The sequence below is a fragment of the Puccinia triticina genome, chromosome 2A (genome assembly GCF_026914185.1).
Source record: "Puccinia triticina chromosome 2A, complete sequence".
Taxonomy (NCBI): domain Eukaryota; kingdom Fungi; phylum Basidiomycota; class Pucciniomycetes; order Pucciniales; family Pucciniaceae; genus Puccinia; species Puccinia triticina.
Window position 1 is genome coordinate 554908 of NC_070559.1, and position 17853 is coordinate 572760.

General features: G+C 46.6%; 5 protein-coding genes across 5 annotated transcripts; 4 read left to right on the plus strand and 1 right to left on the minus strand.

Moving 5' to 3' along the window:
* Window positions 1-292: 292 nt before the first annotated feature.
* On the plus strand, window positions 293-661 carry PtA15_2A70 (uncharacterized protein; the record flags this gene model as incomplete). The annotated part of the gene is made up of 1 exon (XM_053166758.1): window positions 293-661. One exon carries the CDS (start codon window positions 293-295, stop codon window positions 659-661), a length of 369 nt encoding a protein of 122 aa, XP_053017314.1.
* Window positions 662-2306: 1645 nt separating this feature from the next.
* PtA15_2A71 (uncharacterized protein) lies at window positions 2307-3882 on the plus strand (the record flags this gene model as incomplete). Its single annotated transcript, XM_053166769.1, has 5 exons — window positions 2307-2487; window positions 2692-2878; window positions 2933-3199; window positions 3272-3374; window positions 3796-3882. 5 exons carry the CDS (start codon window positions 2307-2309, stop codon window positions 3880-3882), a joined length of 825 nt encoding a protein of 274 aa, XP_053017315.1.
* A 5543-nt stretch (window positions 3883-9425) lies between these two features.
* PtA15_2A72 (uncharacterized protein) lies at window positions 9426-10698 on the plus strand (the record flags this gene model as incomplete). The annotated part of the gene is made up of 6 exons (XM_053166780.1): window positions 9426-9505; window positions 9580-9602; window positions 9690-9928; window positions 10164-10289; window positions 10384-10606; window positions 10673-10698. The coding sequence occupies 6 exons, from the start codon at window positions 9426-9428 to the stop codon at window positions 10696-10698; spliced, it is 717 nt and encodes a 238-aa protein (XP_053017316.1).
* Window positions 10699-11682: 984 nt separating this feature from the next.
* On the minus strand, window positions 11683-14271 carry PtA15_2A73 (uncharacterized protein; the record flags this gene model as incomplete). Its single annotated transcript, XM_053166791.1, has 8 exons — window positions 11683-11888; window positions 11983-12516; window positions 12612-12686; window positions 12773-13099; window positions 13165-13360; window positions 13436-13540; window positions 13622-13830; window positions 13938-14271. 8 exons carry the CDS (start codon window positions 14269-14271, stop codon window positions 11683-11685), a joined length of 1986 nt encoding a protein of 661 aa, XP_053017317.1.
* Window positions 14272-15337: 1066 nt separating this feature from the next.
* PtA15_2A74 (uncharacterized protein) lies at window positions 15338-16831 on the plus strand (the record flags this gene model as incomplete). The annotated part of the gene is made up of 1 exon (XM_053166802.1): window positions 15338-16831. The coding sequence occupies one exon, from the start codon at window positions 15338-15340 to the stop codon at window positions 16829-16831; it is 1494 nt and encodes a 497-aa protein (XP_053017318.1).
* Between the last annotated feature and the right edge of the window lie 1022 nt (window positions 16832-17853).

Here is a 17853-nt window from a genome sequence, read left to right on the forward strand (position 1 = left end):
GGAAACATGGGAAAGTCCCATGTCTATGGTAAGTCATGACATATGACTTACCCTGGACATGTAGGATGTAAACGTAATGACATATTACGTATCATACTACAACAACCCACCCCCCATATTGCACCTCACCTTTTCACCGCTGTTCCACCACTAACACTTGCACCCGGAAGATTACACCTTTAGAAATCGCAAGTATATCTGCAAGTGCTGCCCCCGTGCGACGGGCGTCGCAAACTGGCCAGCACATTGCCGGAGGAAAGCCCATCAGGTAAACTTCAACCTGCGGGCACATATGAGACGAGCCGCTGCCAAGCGGGCAAGGACGGCCGAACTGGCACGGGCAGCATCCTTGGCAGTGCAACACGCTGACATCAACGAAGCACCCACTGAACACGGTTCCGCAAATAACCTCGACGACTATTGGGTTTGGGATTGTATCAAAGCTAATTGTGATTTTCATCCGCCAACATTACCCACACCCAATGCACTCACACTGGTCAAAGAACTGGAGCAAAATGAAGGATCCCAGCCCAACGCCAATGCCCCACCTGCAGCCTCCGTGCGCAACTCGCATGTTATGGACGTCGGACTTGGACATATAAGCATTGATGTTGGTTGTCGCCCCGGACCCGACATCCCCGTTCGTCAGACAGATATTTGATCTAACAGGCTCAATAAGAGCCCATGGTTCCCTTACAAGAGCAAGATGGTAAGCAATAATTTGCCCTACTTGCTTTTGCAAAATCCTCACTACTGAGACGTACTCTTTAGGACCTCATTGCCTCTTTGATCATCGGTCACACCCGCTCCATGATCTCAAGGACCATCTACACCAAAATCCGGGCAATCTTGAAACTGTGCCACGCAAAACTTCCAGCATGGGCGGCTGTTCGCACCTCCCGAGCCAGAATCAACAAAATCTTGGGTCCAACATTACTCTTGTCCGTGTCAGTCTTTGACACACCCTGCTATTCCCTCAGCGCCAAGGAGATCATTTCTCAAGTGAGTTGCAAGCACCCCGTGAGTTTGACATGCCTGCACCGCCTATGGGCTGATGCTTATGTGACGATCAGGAGCTATCAAATCACCTGGTTGCAAAACACCTCGAATTTTATCCGGAGCTGACCCATGGTCTCAACATCTCAAAATTTAGCCAATGTTCTAAGTGGGTGGGTGGTCTATCCCATGAACACCGGCCTCAAATGTTTGATTCGAATGGCGAGCACTTCTATATTTACGAACCAGCACAGCTAATTTCGCGCGAAGTCGTCATCCCGATTTATATCGTTCAATATCAGTCGGCTCTACATGCTATGTCTATCCGACTTAATACGCACAACACTCGCAACAACTTGGATGGCATCAAGATCACCATTCCAGGTAACTTGTTTGTATCAGACTCTGATTTGACCTTGATATAACCCGTGGATCAGTTCTCAGCAATCTATGACACCATCACGTTGTCTGGCACTGGGGAGCTTCTGTGGGAGGCGTGTGGTGGTAAGATTTATGGTATGTCGGCCGATATCTGATGGACTGCGCTTTGCAATCTGGCTTGCACTCACTTGATTCCTTTGTAGAATCGTTCCTATATGGCCGACCAGATCAAGTAGTGAAGTTTCCCAATCCGTGGAGGAAGAAATCATCCCATCTCGTGATCCGCCAGGTCCCAATCACTCTCTATGCGGATGACACTTCAGGGAACGTGTCCAAGCAGTTCAACAAACACACATCGTTTTACTTTACGCTTTCCGGGCTGTCTCCGCACATCTCAAACCAAGAATATCACTGTCACTTTTTGGCAACGTCAAATGTGGCTAGTGTTTGTGAAATATCTGAGCAAATTGTGGACGAGATCAAGTAAGTCAACACTTCATTTGTATCTCCGCATAATTTTACCACGTCACTAACGAGTGTCCATGTCAGCAATATGGCCACCAAAGGCTTTCTGGCGTACAACCATAGCATTGCGAGCCCTGTATGGGTGGTTGGTTTGGTTTTATGTTTCTTAGCAGACTCGCCTATGCATGCGGAGGTAACCAATACACCTATCCCAGGGAACTGTCTGCACCCTTGTAGGATGTGTACGCTGTCAGTGACTAAGCTAATGTTCAAGAAAACAAGGACGTACATTTGGAATTCCCTCCATCGAGGTTATTTGGGTGATACGGTGGGTCCTTCTGGCTCAAATTTGTCCTGTGTGTTGTGGTGTCGCTGACAGATTCCGTGGTGCATCATGACAGCTTCCAAACCATGCACGCTGTTGGTCGAAGACCAAAGAGGACACTTATAACGAGGTATTCAAGATGGCTCAGGACAAGAGTCTCAACAAAGCGATCACCAAATCAAAAGACCTAGGCGTGAAAGACTCAATCAACCTGAAACTGCTCCGGCTCGCTAAAGGCGACCCAGGCATGCAAGACCTGATTGATCTTTGGTTGGAGAAGAACCAAACACGATTGTACAACCCATTCTTGGAACTCATTAGTAAGTAATTCTGGCTGCTCTTGGGATCCCTGGTAAGCTGGGTGGCTCATCACTTGTGTTCAGGCTTTGATGGGGTGAGGGATACCCCGGTGGAGGTCTTGCATGTGATACTACTATGCATTGTTAAATACCTGGCACGTGATTTGGTCGGGGGAGTGCCAAAGGCCACCAAGAAGACTCACTATTCTGCCTGGTCATGGTAAGTCTTCATCAGCGCGGTACCTCACTCTCTCCCCAACATGATGGATGATCCCGAGCTGATGTTGGATCCACAGGACAATTTACATCAGCAGCCACGTGACATATTGGAACAGCACTTACCACCGGGTTTCCTTGACAATCATGTCGACGCCATTAGCAGTGTCAACTCTGCCGTCAAGAAGCAACTGAAGTATGTTAGACACAAGCTTCGGAATGTCTTGCTGACTGGCATTGTTCTACAAAGTGAACCAACCCTCCCCAACATACCAAACCTCGCCCAACTCTCGCGGTTAATATGGTGGCACTTGAATCCCCAAAGGAGCGAGAATGCCACTGATCCACAGGTGGATCACGCAGTTCGCGACCCAATAATTTGCGTCCGATTTGCCTACCTCCGGTGGGCTACCCTATTCAACTACTTCGATCCGGCGTCTCGAAACATTTCCCAGTGGCATCAAATTGACACCAGACTCATTGCAAACAGCGAGCTGCCCGTCTCGTACACAAATGCGTGTGTCTTTCTTCATTTGCTCTCTGATCCTCAAGCCCCACCAGGCTGATGACATCTATCTCTTGCGCACAGATGGCATCAACTCCTTGGCGCCCAAGATGCCGCCTTGTTTGGCCACCAGCCTTCACTCGCCAACCTCGACCAATCTGCTGTGCAAGTTTCAACCGATGAAGAAGTACGCACCCGATGGGTCCCGCCAGAAGCCTAACTAAGCATCTGTGCAGCTGGTCAGGTTGCGCCGTCCTAAGAGGACACAAAATTAGCTTTGTTGTAACCGTCCGAGACCGTCCGGGCGCTATCGGGCGCCGTATTATTCCTTCCCCATCCTATGATCCTGATCCCCCCTCCCTTGCAATGTGGACAAAATTTTCCATTGCATCATGTGTGTCGGCGCCTGGCGCTCTCCGTTGGTGGATGAACCATTTGCCGAATGTGAGGTCCGGTGCCCAGAGCGCCAGATCCATGGTCCACCCGGATGCAATATGCGCCCCTTCGGCAGATAGTTTGTGATAAACCTGACCGCGTTGCATGAGTTGCGGGTCCTGGATCAGGTATCCCGCTGACTGTTGGTCCCACCTCGGACATCCTTCCCGGAGCCGCTTAGAGCCAAGCGGATATCCGACCCGCCGTCCCCCCGGTCTGTGTCCGATGGTTCCCTCCCAGACGCCCCGGTGCCGAGCTAGGAGGTGCCCCAGAGGTGAACCAGTGCGACCCCCCAGGGGCAACTTCAGAAGCCGGACGCCCCCGAATCGCCCCTTGAGTCGGCAACGCAACCCGGGCGCCCTCATGGGACGCCCTTGGGGCACCCATCACCACCCCTGAGGCGTCACTAGGGCGGTAAGTTACGAAGCGCCCTCCGGGCGTTCCGATCTTGCAGGGTCCCGGCAACGCCCTGGAGGCCGCCCCTGGGGCGTCGGGTTCGCCCCGCTGTGTAAGAGCCTCAAGGAGCCTCAATTTTAAACCAAGGGTGGGAGGCAGGAATTCGAAAAAGTGAGAGAGCTTCTCCAAGTGGGCTAGTGGCTCTGAATCTGATGATCAGAGCATTCACATTTGTCGGGTTAAGTTGACAAATTCTGGGATCTTAACCCGCAATCACATTTGTCTGGGCTAACTGTGCCGTAACTGTGCCGCAGTCGCGCAAGTTGGGGATTTACACCACGGGTTGTATGCAATGGATTGCGTTGGCTTGACCAGGGCCACCAAATCTGGCGGCACAATCCCCCGCGGGCGGCTTGACCCTCTGTGGTGGCTTGACCGCGGTCGCTTAGCGGCACTTCGGCAGTTTGACTGCAGTCTGTCAGCTCGATGTTGGCTGCATCGGTGGCGAGAGCTCAAAAACCCACACTTATCAGCTAGGTGACTTGAACCCACAACCCGCACCATGTGCTGCAGGCAGTAACCCAGCTCTTACCACACACAACGCGCACCCAGCCTACAAAAACTAACTTTTGCGGCGCACACGAATAATATGCGCTTAAAGAAAAATTTGTGCGCGTCAGATTTTGTGGGCCAACTTTTTGTGTGCTAATTTTTTGTCATCTGGTTTTTGTGTGCTAATTTTTGGGCATCATGTTTTTTGTGTGCTAATTTTTGGCCATCTGGTTTTTTGTGTGCTAACTTTTTGTCATCTTTTTTTGTGAGCTGAATTTTGGTTAGCTGAATTTTTTGTCTGCTGATTTTTTTGGGGGGCTTGACTAATCAACTCCCAAGAATTACATTCCAACTCCCAAATCACATTTTTTGGGAATTGGAATGTAATTTCGCCGCATGAGATGGGAGTCGGACACCTAATTTGTCCAAAAATTACAAAAAAGAAAATCATACCTCCTCACTGAGGATACTCAAAGCCCACAAAAACTTTGTAGCAGGAAGAAACCCCTCTCAATAGCAGATGGTGAGCTGCACGGCATTAGCACATTCAAGAAAGTAGTGTGCTACTGTGGGTCAAATTTGGCAGATTTCCTACTAATTTACATGATGCGCGGACATGAGACATGACACGTGGACATGATACATGATGAGCGGGCATGATACATGATGCGCAGACATGATACATGATTTGCACATCATGTATAGGGTGTGCACGGACGTGATGTGTGATGCGCGGATATGCTGCAGGGTGTGCGGACATGATACATAATGCGCAGACATGATACATGGTGCACAGACATGATAATTGATGCGTGGACATGATAGATACATGATGCGCCCATCATGTATATAAGGTTGTGCACGGACGTGATATTTGATGCGCGGACATGCTGCAGGGCGCGTGGACATGATACATGATGCACAGACATGATACATGATGTGCGGAAATTATATGTGATCTGTGGTAATGTTACAGGTTGTGCGCGCACATTTTAAAAACTGCACAGACATGTAAAAGGACGTGCGGACACAATATGTGATCTGCAGACATGACATGTGACAAACAGACATGACATGTGACACGCAGACATGCTGCAGGGTGCGCAGACATGATACAAGATTTGTGGACATGATATTTGATGTGTGGACATGTTGCAGGGCGCCTGCATGAATGTTAAAGGGTGTGCAGACATGATGCATAATTTACAGGCATGTTACATGATGCACCAACATGTGTGCGCCCTCTTACATGTACGCGCACCACTTTACATGTTTGTGCACTCTTTAAAATCTGTGAGTGCACCCTGTAACATGTGTGCGCACCCTTTTACATGTCTGTGTACCCTTTGACATATGTGCTGAATCATGTCTGTGTGCTCTTTAAAATGTGCACGCGCACTGTTTGGACCCCTGTAAATGTCCACAGACTCTTTAAAATGTTTGCGCGCACCCTTTTACACGTCTGCCCACCTTTTGACATGTCTGTGCACTCTTCAAAGTGTGTGCGCGCACCTTGTAACACATCCACACATCACATATCATATCCCTGCATCATGTATCATGTCCGCGCATCATGTGTCATGTCCGTGCATCATGTATCATGTCCGCACACCCTTCAGCATGTCCGCGCATCATGTATCATGTCCGCACACCCTTCAGCATGTCCGCGCATCACATATCACGTCCGTGCACACCCTATACATGATGTGTGCATCATGTATCATGTATCATGCCCGCACATCATGTATCATGCCCGCGCATCATGTATCATGCCCGCGCATCATGTATCATGCCCGTGCATCATGTATCATGCTGTGCATCATGTATCATGTTGGCGCGTCATGTATCATGTCTGCGCAACATGTCTAATGTCCGTGCATCATGTAACTTAGTAGGAAATATGCCAAATTTGACTCACAGTTGTCAGTAGCACACTCCTTTTTTTGGGTGTGCTAATGCCGTGCAGCTCACCATCTGCCCTTGAGAGGGTTTTTTCCTGCTGTAAAGTTTTTGTGGGCTTTGAGTATCCCCAGTGAGGAGGTAAGATTTTTTTTTTATAATTTTTGGACAAATTACATGTCCGACTCCCATTTCATGCAGCAGAATTACATTCCAACTCCCGAAAAATGTGATTTGAGAGTCAGAATGTAATTCTTGGGAGAGATCAATTAGTCAAGCCCCCCCCCCCCCCCCAAAAAAAAAAAAAACAGCAGACAAGAAATTCAGCTAACAAAAATTCAGCTCACAAAAAAAGATGACAAAAAGTTAGCACACAAAAAACCAGATGGCAAAAAATCAGCACACAAAAAACATGATGACAAGAAATTAGCACCCAAAAATTTATGGAGGCGCTGGACCGACAAAAACAGCCAAATTTGTGTTTTTTTTTGTGAAATGCCGGTGAATCCACAACAAAATGGACAAATGAACCGACAAAGCAGCCATTGTTATGCTTTCAGAGCAACAATCCGGCCACTTTGGTGTCAGTCTGACGGCGCCTCTGGCGCAACAAAACAGCCACCATGGCTCTGAGCCGACACACTGCCAGCATATTTGGCTGGGTTGAGGTTATCCCAGTTAAACTGGGATGCGCCACTCAACCAATTTAAACTTGGGTGATCTCAACTGATGAAATATAAATCCAAGGTACCCCCCTTGGGTTTATATTAAATTGGTTGAGATCAACCAAGTTTAAATTGGTTGAGTGCATCCCAGTTAAACTGGGATGACTTCAACCCAGCCAAATATGCTGGCAGTGACATTCCTAGCCAAACATGGTGCCTGAGCTGACACTCCTAGACAAAAATGGCTCTGAACCAGAAATTCTGGTCAATCACATTTCATGTTTCTAATCTAGCCATCCTTCCTTGCTTCTGCTTCGAGCATCCACCAAAAATGTGGGATCAGTATCAGTCTGTATCAGTGTATGTATACAATAAGGGTGTTCAAAGTTGAAATCATAAAATTTTCAATGCATAAAATCATAAAATCATAAAACTTTCAAGTGATGATTTCATATGTACCATTCTAGAAATTTTTCTCTAATTTGAGTGCTTGGGTGCAACATATTTTTTCAGCTTGGAATTTTATGATTTTATGGTGTTACGATTTTATGCAAGTCAACTTTGAACACCCTAAATGGTAGCAGTACCCAAACACGTGTCAGTGTCAGGATTGGTTATAAATCCTGTAATAGTACAAGTACCTCACCAGGCAGGAGAGCAGCCTGGTTCCTATATATACTGCTTCTGTTTTCACCGGCTCCAACCCCCCCCATCATTCTTGGCAACTTCTTCATCACTCAACAGGGGGTTGGTTAGGTGCCCTGAAGAGTTGGTCAAGCTGTTTACATGCTCCCTTTTGTGCTCTCTCTATCATGCTCCTCTCTGACTTGATTGGGGGTTGGTTAGGTGCCCAGGAGAGTCAGAACAGCATTTTAGAGCATATAAGCTGAGGAATTGAGACCACCTCTTCCTTTTATTCCAGCAAAAAAATCATTATCGACTGGATCAGAAGAAAAATGGTTGTCAAGTGATTTGCCAACTTACACCAGACTCTCTTTGGAGGGCCTGGTGCAGCCTGGCTGACGCGAAGTACCCCTTGTGAAGGGAGCCTCCGCAAATCACTCTAACTTAACTGAGTTGACAGGCCTCATCCCGCAGGGACCCAAGTCCACTCGACAAGCTGTTAACCTCTGCAAGGACATCCAGCAAGCTTTACGACTCGTAGGACATCCTCAGATGGCCTTTGTGTATGGTTAAAGGCATTGCTTTTGTACCCATGTGGTGCAGAAAGTAGGTAGAGTTGCCACAATAGCCCTTATGTACATATTTATATACATATTGGTCTGTATATGTGGTTGTGGCACAGTGGAAACCAATAATCCGATAGCTTCTGGCCATCTTGGAGAATGAATTTGTATAAAAAAAATATGCCAATGCAAAAAAATACAAGACACTGCAAAAAAATACAAGACACTGCAAAAAACAAAAAGCTGTCCGACATGTTGGTCCAGTGCCTCCATAAAAATTGGATGACAAAAAAATTAGCACACAAAAAGTTGGCCCACAAAATCTGATGCGCACAAATTTTTCTGTAAGCACATATTATTTGTGCGCGCCACAAAAGTTAGTTTTTGTAGGCTGGGTGCGCGTTGTGACATGGGCTAATAACTTTATGATAACTTGAAAAGTTTTGGAGATTTATTCATACAATTTTCTAAATTAACCATGTGAATTCCATTTTTCTGACATTTCTTTTTTACAAGTTTTTTTTTTTTCCATGACGTGTGTAGTCTCTTCCTGATATTCAAACGGCGTTAAAGGTATCTGTGTCTTCCTTCAGGTATTTTTAATATATGTAACTGCAAAATATATAATAATCTCAAGACTCTTTTTAATCTAGTGATAGGATACGCAAAAATAATACCCAGATAACACCACATCAAAAGACGGCAGATTATTAAGGTGTTCAAATTTGAAATCATAAAATTTTCATTGCGTAAAATCATAAAATCATAAAACTTTCAAATGATGATTTTATATGTACCATTTTAGAAATGTTGCTCTAATTTGAGTGGCTGGCTGTACATATTTTTTTCGGCTTAGAATTTTATGATTTTATGGTGTTATGATTTATGAAAGTCAACTTTGAACACCCTATATGATGAGTTGCTCAGATATGTATCCGCGAGTTCAGATCTGGGGGGATTCTCCGGTACTAGGATATCCCCCGATGTTAGCATCGGCTGCTCTCCGACTTCGTCCACCGGAGCATCATCCTCGGTCAACCCAGCCACCACCCAGCCAGCCAGCATCCCAGCCAGCTTCACCCACAACCATCCCAATCGACCACGATGAACCAGCTCAGACCACTCGCCCGCCGTCTGGCCATCAGCACGCCCACACTCCGCCCGATCGTCCCTGCTGCTACCAGGTAAGTTTGTCTGCACGGGACTTGCATCCATCGTCGTCTGACTATACTGACCGACTACCTTGTTGTGTGTGCAGCATCCGCTTCAACTCTACCACCGGTAAGCGCCGAAAGCAACCCCCTCCGATCACTCACCCCCCATGCTAATTGATGCTCCTTCATTGCTCACAAAAAAAAAAAATGACAGCCCCGGCCGATCCCAAGGCGAAAGCCAACGCATTCTTGGACGCTCTTCCGGGAAACAGCGCAATCAGCAAGACTGGGTGGGTGACCTTGGCGGCCAGCTTGGGTGGATACGCAGTTTCGAACGAGCTTTATGTCGTCAATGAGGAGTCTGTCATCCTCGCCGGCTTCGTCATCATGGTCGGATACTTGAGTACCGTCATCAAAGAGCCCTACAAGCAATGGGCTGACTCGATCATCGAGGTAAGTTGCTGCTGCTTCCTTACCCCGTCCAGCTATCTCGCTTTTCTCGGTAAGGGCTGGCCTATCTTTCCTCTTTCGCACAAGATTATCATTCGACTCGGAAGGAATATGGGACATCGTCCGAGTGCCACAGCTTGTTCCAAGCATCATCCCAACAATCAAATGTATCAAAAAGAAATTATTCTCTAACTAACGAACTATGACACTGGTTCAACGCCATCATTCATACGATTAGAAACAAAGAAACATTTTGAACGCCTCCCGAACAGAGCACACCAATGCGGTCAAGGATCGGATCGCCTCAGTGAGCGAAATGAAGGACGTAGTCTCAGTGACCAAGTCACTTTTCGAGATGTCACGCGTAAGTGATCGTTTAGGATAACAGTTAATGTGGACTTCTCTACTCGCGAACTCACGGGTGATTCTCTGGCGGGGACGAATCGGATTCACGATAGGACACGGCGGTTACTGAACATGAGCTATACAAGATGAAGCAGAAGATGGCTGTGAAGGACGAGATCAAGTCAATCTTGGACGGATGGGTCCGGGTCGAAACCCAAGCCCGAGAAGCCGAACAAGCCGAGCTTGTCAAACAGGTCGTCTCGAGCGTCCAGAAACAGTTGGAAGACCCCAAACTCCAGAAAGAGATCATGTCCAACAGCATTGCTGAGATTGAAGGTCTGGCCATTTCCCCCACAAGACTCTCTGTGCCCAATACTCATATTTATCATGTCTATTATACAGCTTTGATTAGAGACAAGAAGATCTAAACTGAGGGATGCAATTCTAAGTTCAAGCTCGTCTAGCCTACGATTCAAGTCACTCAGTATGGATCAACCCCAAGCCATTCGGTGTCCTTCTGATCACTTAAATAGGGATACACTCGCTTGCACCAGTTTTGTACTTCGCAACCTGTCGTCTCTCAGCTTGTATCAAAAAAATGCACCTTCACGCTCTGGCCCGTTTATAAATTTAATCTCATCGTCTCCGCGGTCTTCCTCCTGATCTCTGTCCAGAAGAACACCTGAGCATTGGACTATGTGCATGTCTGGGTAGAATAGTGTGGCTGTTTCAGTTACATACTTCAAATGGCTGGTGTTTCCTATTCCCGAGATTGGCCTTCTTACATAGGGGGAAGATCAGATCTTCCATCAACTACTATGCTGTTCCGCTTGCTGTGGTGTAAGGTTTAGCATCAAATTTAAGATGCAATGTGGGCGGTGAGTAGCCCCAGATGGGCTGCTGGTCTTTTTTGTTTTTATCAACTTGAGGATTAATTTATCTAAATCAGATATTGATTAGGGGGGTTCACAATTGAAATTTTCACAACTTGGCGGTAAACTTGGCCTTTATGACCAAAATTTTCAAATTCTGGCATGTGATTGCATGTTGCTGATCAATCAGTACAACTTATCAAATTAAAAAAAAAAAAAAATCAACACCTTAAGATGGGTGAAGTTTTACAATTTTCAATTGTGAACCCCCCTATGAGCACTACTCACAGAGCTTGGATCAGTAAAATTCAACATCTTTGGAATTCAAGCCAAGCTCAGCTACCAGTTAAGAAGAGGTTGGACCCTCAACTGGGTAATTACTAATTAGAGCTGCACTGATTCCTATCGCAGACCGAGCCAATACACAGTAGTCTTGGCAATATGTGTTGTAAACCCAAATTGACAAAAAAAAACGATAAAATACATAGTATATATACTTAAGATAACACCCAACAAAAGAAAAGGAGGAGGGGGATGGAATTAATTGCGAGTTTCGACAGGCATCAAGGAGCTCAAGACTTGATTACCGTTGATAATCCCAGTAGTTAAGATGATCAATTTTCGTTTATTGCTTGAGTTTTGGTTATGGTTACTGAAAGTGAACCTTAAGGAAGAGATTTCAGCATAAGTTATTCCTCCCAAATAGCAAACAATCGTCGTTGGAATGGGAGGGTCTATTGATGTTGCTCGACCATTGTAGTTTTAAGATTCGAAGATAATCAATAAGCAACTTGTTCATCTTCCATGACTTTTGCCAAAAAACCTTATCTCTGTGCGTACCATCTGATCCATCAGCATCAATTTGTCGCTCATCGAAGGCCTCGCCGGGGAAGCTCTTCAAAAGTTCTTCGACAGAACTCTTCCAGCCCAAGGATTTATTGAAACAGATAGACTCGATAATCCGGACGCTGAGAGGCGCATAGCCAGAATAACTGTAGCTGATATCATTGGGTTCAGGTCCATCCAGTTCATCGACGATCAATTTCAGCGGTTTCCTGGCCCCGGAAAATCCTGACCGACCACCGATCAAGGTCATCCCTGACATGATCGACCCAGGTACCGAGCTCGAGCCTCCCGACGCAGTAGACGTCAACAAGGATAGACTCGATAGCTTGATCAGTAGGTTCACGTGTTGATAGCCATATGTCTGTAAAAGATCTCGCTTCAAGTTTTCAAATGATTTGGGCTTGATCCCTCCAGATACTGAAGAGTATAAACATAGCAAGCGCAAGATCGTTCGTAATGGTACTTCTTGGTCTATCAGTTGACCAATCGCCTTCTCTTGCCCTGATAAATCTAGACCAGCCACCAAATCTTTTGGGTGGGTTGCAAAAAATCGAAAATCAAAGAAAGGTGTGCAAGTTAGCTGACTGAGTATATCTAGGAAAGGGACTGTATGATGTATATACTTTGTTGTATCTCCAAAGTTTGGTTGAACTCATCACTAGTTGTAGTTGTCATGATTTGCTCGCTCAATCCGGTGTCTATTCTAGAAATCCATGTCAGCATCTTATTGTTAAAGTTGGGGACAGAAAAAATGAGGTGCCTGAAAGGTTGCCAGCTAACCCACGTAGTCTCAAAGCTTGGTGCTCATTTTGAAGTTCGGGCAACCTGCCGACGAATTCTCTGATTTGTTGAACGGTCCGAGCCTCGTTGCGCCTTTCGTAATCCATATTGATCCTTTTGGCGATCCGGTTCAACGAGTTCCCAACGATCGAGAAGTTTTGATCTCTAAGTTCCGAGAAGATGGGATCTGATGATGAACTGAGAACATGTTTTTTCCGCTTGGCAATCTGTGGAAAGGTTTGAGAGGTGGATGAAGAAGGGATCGAGTGGGCGGTATTGCCAGCGACGGGCGTAGAGGGAGCCAATAAATCGGGCGCAACTTCGATGTGCGCTAGATCAATTTTCACAAATATCAGAAAACATATTGCAATCAAAACCAAGGATCAAGATACAAACCGTGTTTGATTCCAAAAATCTCGTCAAGAAGACCTTCGTAAGTAAGTTGAGTACACATAGGGGTCACCATATCCAGTTGCCTATCAAGTATGATGATAGAGTCGATTGATCCAGGCGTCAATTTTGGCATGCTTGTACCGTGCCCTGGTGAAGATACATATTCGGACTTAAGTCGGTGTAACAGACTGGCTAGTTTCTAAGGTTTGTATGGTTTTTTCAACACTTGATCAGGTTTCAAAAGATAAGAAAACCAAGTAGGAAGAATACTGACTCGTGAGGCAGTTCCTTTACCAATCAGCCGAGGGATCAATCCAAATGCTCGCTGGATCGTCATAATGGCTCGGGCCATGTTGTAAATCGGGTTCAAATCTCCATCCTAATACAAATACAAATTGACAGCCGAGTCAAGCTTTCAATATTTGGTGAGTCTTTTCTCCAAGTGGGGGTTGGATCGTACAGCGAAGATTCGACTATAGCCACCGAATTCTTCTTCTAAACTGAATACGTCCTTCTCCAATGGCACAAAATTCAGATCAAATTCTTTGACGTCGACGCTTCCAAGTACACCAGCTTCAGATAACGCGTTCTTAGATATTTGGGTGGCCCTAGGCGTCATCAAGATCGTGTAGGAATACGATGAGCGAGCGGGGATCGAGTGGATCTGTTCTAAAGGTGGGTAATCAGAGGAACGAAGAAATGGGAGGTTGTCAAAATTCTGAACTACGCAAGACAGATGAGACATGAGAAACACATGATGTACATGATGAACTGACGTGCAATCAACTTCATTGCGCTGACCATCGGTTGGCAAACCCAGACGATGTTCTGGGCAGTTCCGGCATTCCCGAGTGGGCCGTTCTCGAGCCAAAATAGTTTATCGACACCATGCTCCTTGAGATTTCCAACCTGGGTGACCAAGCCGAGTGGACCGGCCAAGACAGGATCGATGATGATGGTCTTTGGGCCGAGGATGTTGTCGAGCTGGTCGGTCAGGGAGCGGACGAGGTATGTCTTGAAGATCGAGAAGTCCAAGTTGGTCAGATGGCGATTGAAGCTCGATGGCATCTGGGTCTGGGTCGGTGTTGATGAGCCGGTGGTCATCGCCATGGTCAACAGAGCAGGCGTCTTGGCCGGGGGCAGCCATCGGCATCACCCCCCGCCGATCAGCACAGCTATTGGAGACACCTGTCACGAGCATCTCACAGAGCAGTCACAGCTCCGCACTTCTTCAACTCAGAAAAGAGCATCCGCGGGAGGGAGGAAGGTAGGGAGTGGGACTTGTGTTAAATATGTATTTATTCGGAACTACAAATTCGCCTTGATTTCTGAAAGCCTGGAGTGGGTTGTTCGTGGAGCGTTTGTGTGATTGGTGTGCATCCTCGATAATTTCAAGCTGAGTGACCATGCCGCTCCTTGGACCGGCATTTGGGGGAGCGCCATTGAGCAAGAGACCTACTAACCCCGTCGGGAACCGCACCGCACCCACACGCATTGCACCCGGTGATAACAGCCATCAACCTGGAAAACAATCTGCTCTCAATAGTCTTGAGTCCTTGACTTGAGGTTTGCCTGGCCTTGACGATGACGTAGAAATACACAAACATATGATATACATACGTATATCAAATTCACTGAACTGCACCAATTCGTGGCGCGTTTTACTTCCATGACGACGATGTGTTACAAACATGTAGGCCGTGATTCTCTAACGCGCAATACATAGAATCCAGGCGTGACTTGAACTCTGCGGACAGAGACATATAACACCAGGATCCTGGGTCCACACGATTCCCATTTGGCCAGCAACATATGTAGAGGAACGCCTGTCAATAACAAGCAACGCGTATTCTGAGTGTAAGTATTCATCCCCTGCTTTGTTTACGCTTTGATTTGATCGATTTTCTAATGCAAGTAGCTGATCTATCGTTATTCATCCTACGAAAAATTTGGACCAGGAAAGTCTTGATTGATTGTATCATTGTTTGATGTGATCACAAGCTGAAGCGGGTCTTGAAAATTATCAAACTATGTATGTATGTATGTCTTTCGAAAAGTGCCAGCTTACTTCACATGTCAGCACGTAACTAATTGTAGTCTTTTTCTGCGAAAGTCGTTCCCCATCTCCCTGAGCAGCCGACAGTCTACAATTCAAAAACCTTGCTTCCAGAGTGAAATGTACCCCGTTCAATATACTGGGTCAATGATTGACCAGCTTGATCTATACGAATCCGTTCGCTATCTCCGAGCACAAGCAGCATGGTGGTTAGCATGCAATAGTATATCGCGCAACAAGGTACACGAAGAAGAAATGCTACATCCGAAAAGCATGATTTTCTTTGAATCGCACATCTTGGATGGTCTGAGGATTTGCGGCTACACGGACGAGGCTTTCGGTTCAAGGGCAAGAGGTTATCCAGTTCTAGTTCAACTTACAGATCCCGCTCTTACGACCGGAATACTCGGACATCCATTCGAAAAAATCCTCACAGAGTTGGTTGCAGCCGAAGGTCGCGATGGAAGTTACGTTTTGGATTTCCTAGCCTCTCTCTGGCCAGGTGAATGGCTTGACGACGAAGACGCCCTGAGGGACTACACGCTATCGATTTTCTCGCCATTCGAGATTCAAGATTCCAAAAATATTCTGGGTCTCTCCAGGTTCCTCAAGCTAAATGGATTTTTCCAACAACGAGAATACGAAACAATACATGTCGAAAAATCTATCCGCGGCCACACAGTCTCTTTCAACGTATGGCGATTCGAAACCGGCAAGGGTCTCTCCATCAAGAAAAGCTATACTATCCGATTATTAATCGCCTGCTGGTTACCGCCCTTGCTAGTGATCGTAGCATTATGCACCATGCATTTACTGAACCCAGACATGGGATTGGGTGATATCCTGTCTCTAGTTGGGGCTGGCTTGAGTGCACTCGCGGCATGGATTCCTGGGATCGTGTTGAAAGGATGGCAATTGGGCGATGCTGTTAGAGGGAACTATTATACCACCGACCTAGATACCGCACAAGAACTCTCAAAGTCGAAAGCACTCCGATTAGCTTCATGTTATCCTTCGATTCGAAGGCAACGCGCGACTCAAGATGCGTATCTCGAACCAGCTCCCTTGGTCGCAACGGCTGTCCGGAGAGGAGATGCGGCTGTGGTGGGCAAAGGCGGATGCTACTTCGGGCTGATGGGCGAACTCCGTGGGACGTTTTCACCCTTAGAAGTCACTTGCAACAGTGGTGTGCCACTGGAAGTTCTGGTGCTGGAACCTCTAGGGGCCCTCAAGATACCGATACCCCGGAAAGGGCGGGGCACGACAAAGGCTTATGTTAATAGAGGGTTTTACAATATCTCGGAAGTTCAACGGAAAAGTGAGGCGAGCGTCCATTTGGAACAGCCGTGGCAAGCCGATTTACCAAAACTACAAGTACTTCTGTCGACCAGGAGATCATCATACCGACCTTATCAGACAAATGGACAGCTCGGAGAGCTAGTCTTAGATCCGGATTCGAAGACTTTGGCGACTGAAAGGTTTAAGAGAACCCTAAACTCTAGATTTGGCGACAGGTACCTTGAAGACGTTGCCCTGTTGACACGGGTCTTGCGGGGTGGTAAAAATCTACTATTAGGGAGTATGCTTTCGAAATCGGGTGAAGAAATGGTTTGATAATCGAGCTCCTAGCCATGGTCTATCTGTTATCTAAAAATTTGGGAGCAACAATCGACAAAAAGCAAACCATTTCATTTCAGACCAGCTTTCCTCCGCAAACCAGGCTACATACAGGAACCTGGAAGTATATATTTTCCCTCTTTTCTGCATAGCAGCAGTATAGTATAGTCAGAGCTATCTCAAAGTGCAAATCAACCAAATGAGAACCCGCGTCTAAATGACTCATCATTCACTCAAGGTTCCATTCAAATATGTACAACTTGTTTCCTTTCTGGCCCAACTGGCTCAAATAATGTTTAAATCTTGGGGATGTTTAATAATTGATGGTTTGTTTTTAGAAAAAAACTTCACATTTTCCTGTATTGGTTAGTTGAGTACCACACCAATTTTTTTTCACCAAAAGCAAACCCTTGTCACCACATCCAGCATCAAAACACCCGGCACCGCCTGGCGGTTGCGCAGCGGGTGTGGGGGGTAACCGCCAGGGGGTACCAGGTATCTCCCAGCGGGTACTCGGAGACCGTCCCTAGTAGTAGTCTCTCCCGTGTGCTGTTTGGCTTTGGGTAGATTGGTCACAAAGTAGAAGAATCTCAAGATTGGTAATGTGGGGTGGGTGAAGGGGATCATAATTTCTTCAATTATGGTGTTCAAAGTTGGTTTATGCATGGATAAATATAAAGGGACTTGGAAAAACAACTCCCAACTTTTGGGAACACAACTCCCATACACCCCGGGAGTACCTCCACGTGCACCTAACTGAAAATCTCCGAGGATTCCTTGGGAACCTGTGTGCGAGGTCGGACCTGCAGGTGACGGTCCAGGGTATTGCGAGGTCACCACCCATATCTCAGGGGTGGCCTCGATGGGATCACCCCGAGGAATCCACAGAAGCCTTGGGCCTTTCGTGGACACAGCGAGGCCTCCATGTGATACAAACATTACTGGAGGGCCCACGGCTTCTCCACGCGGTGCGCTCTACCACAGATAGGCTCATTGGTCACATCAGACCGGATTAATTC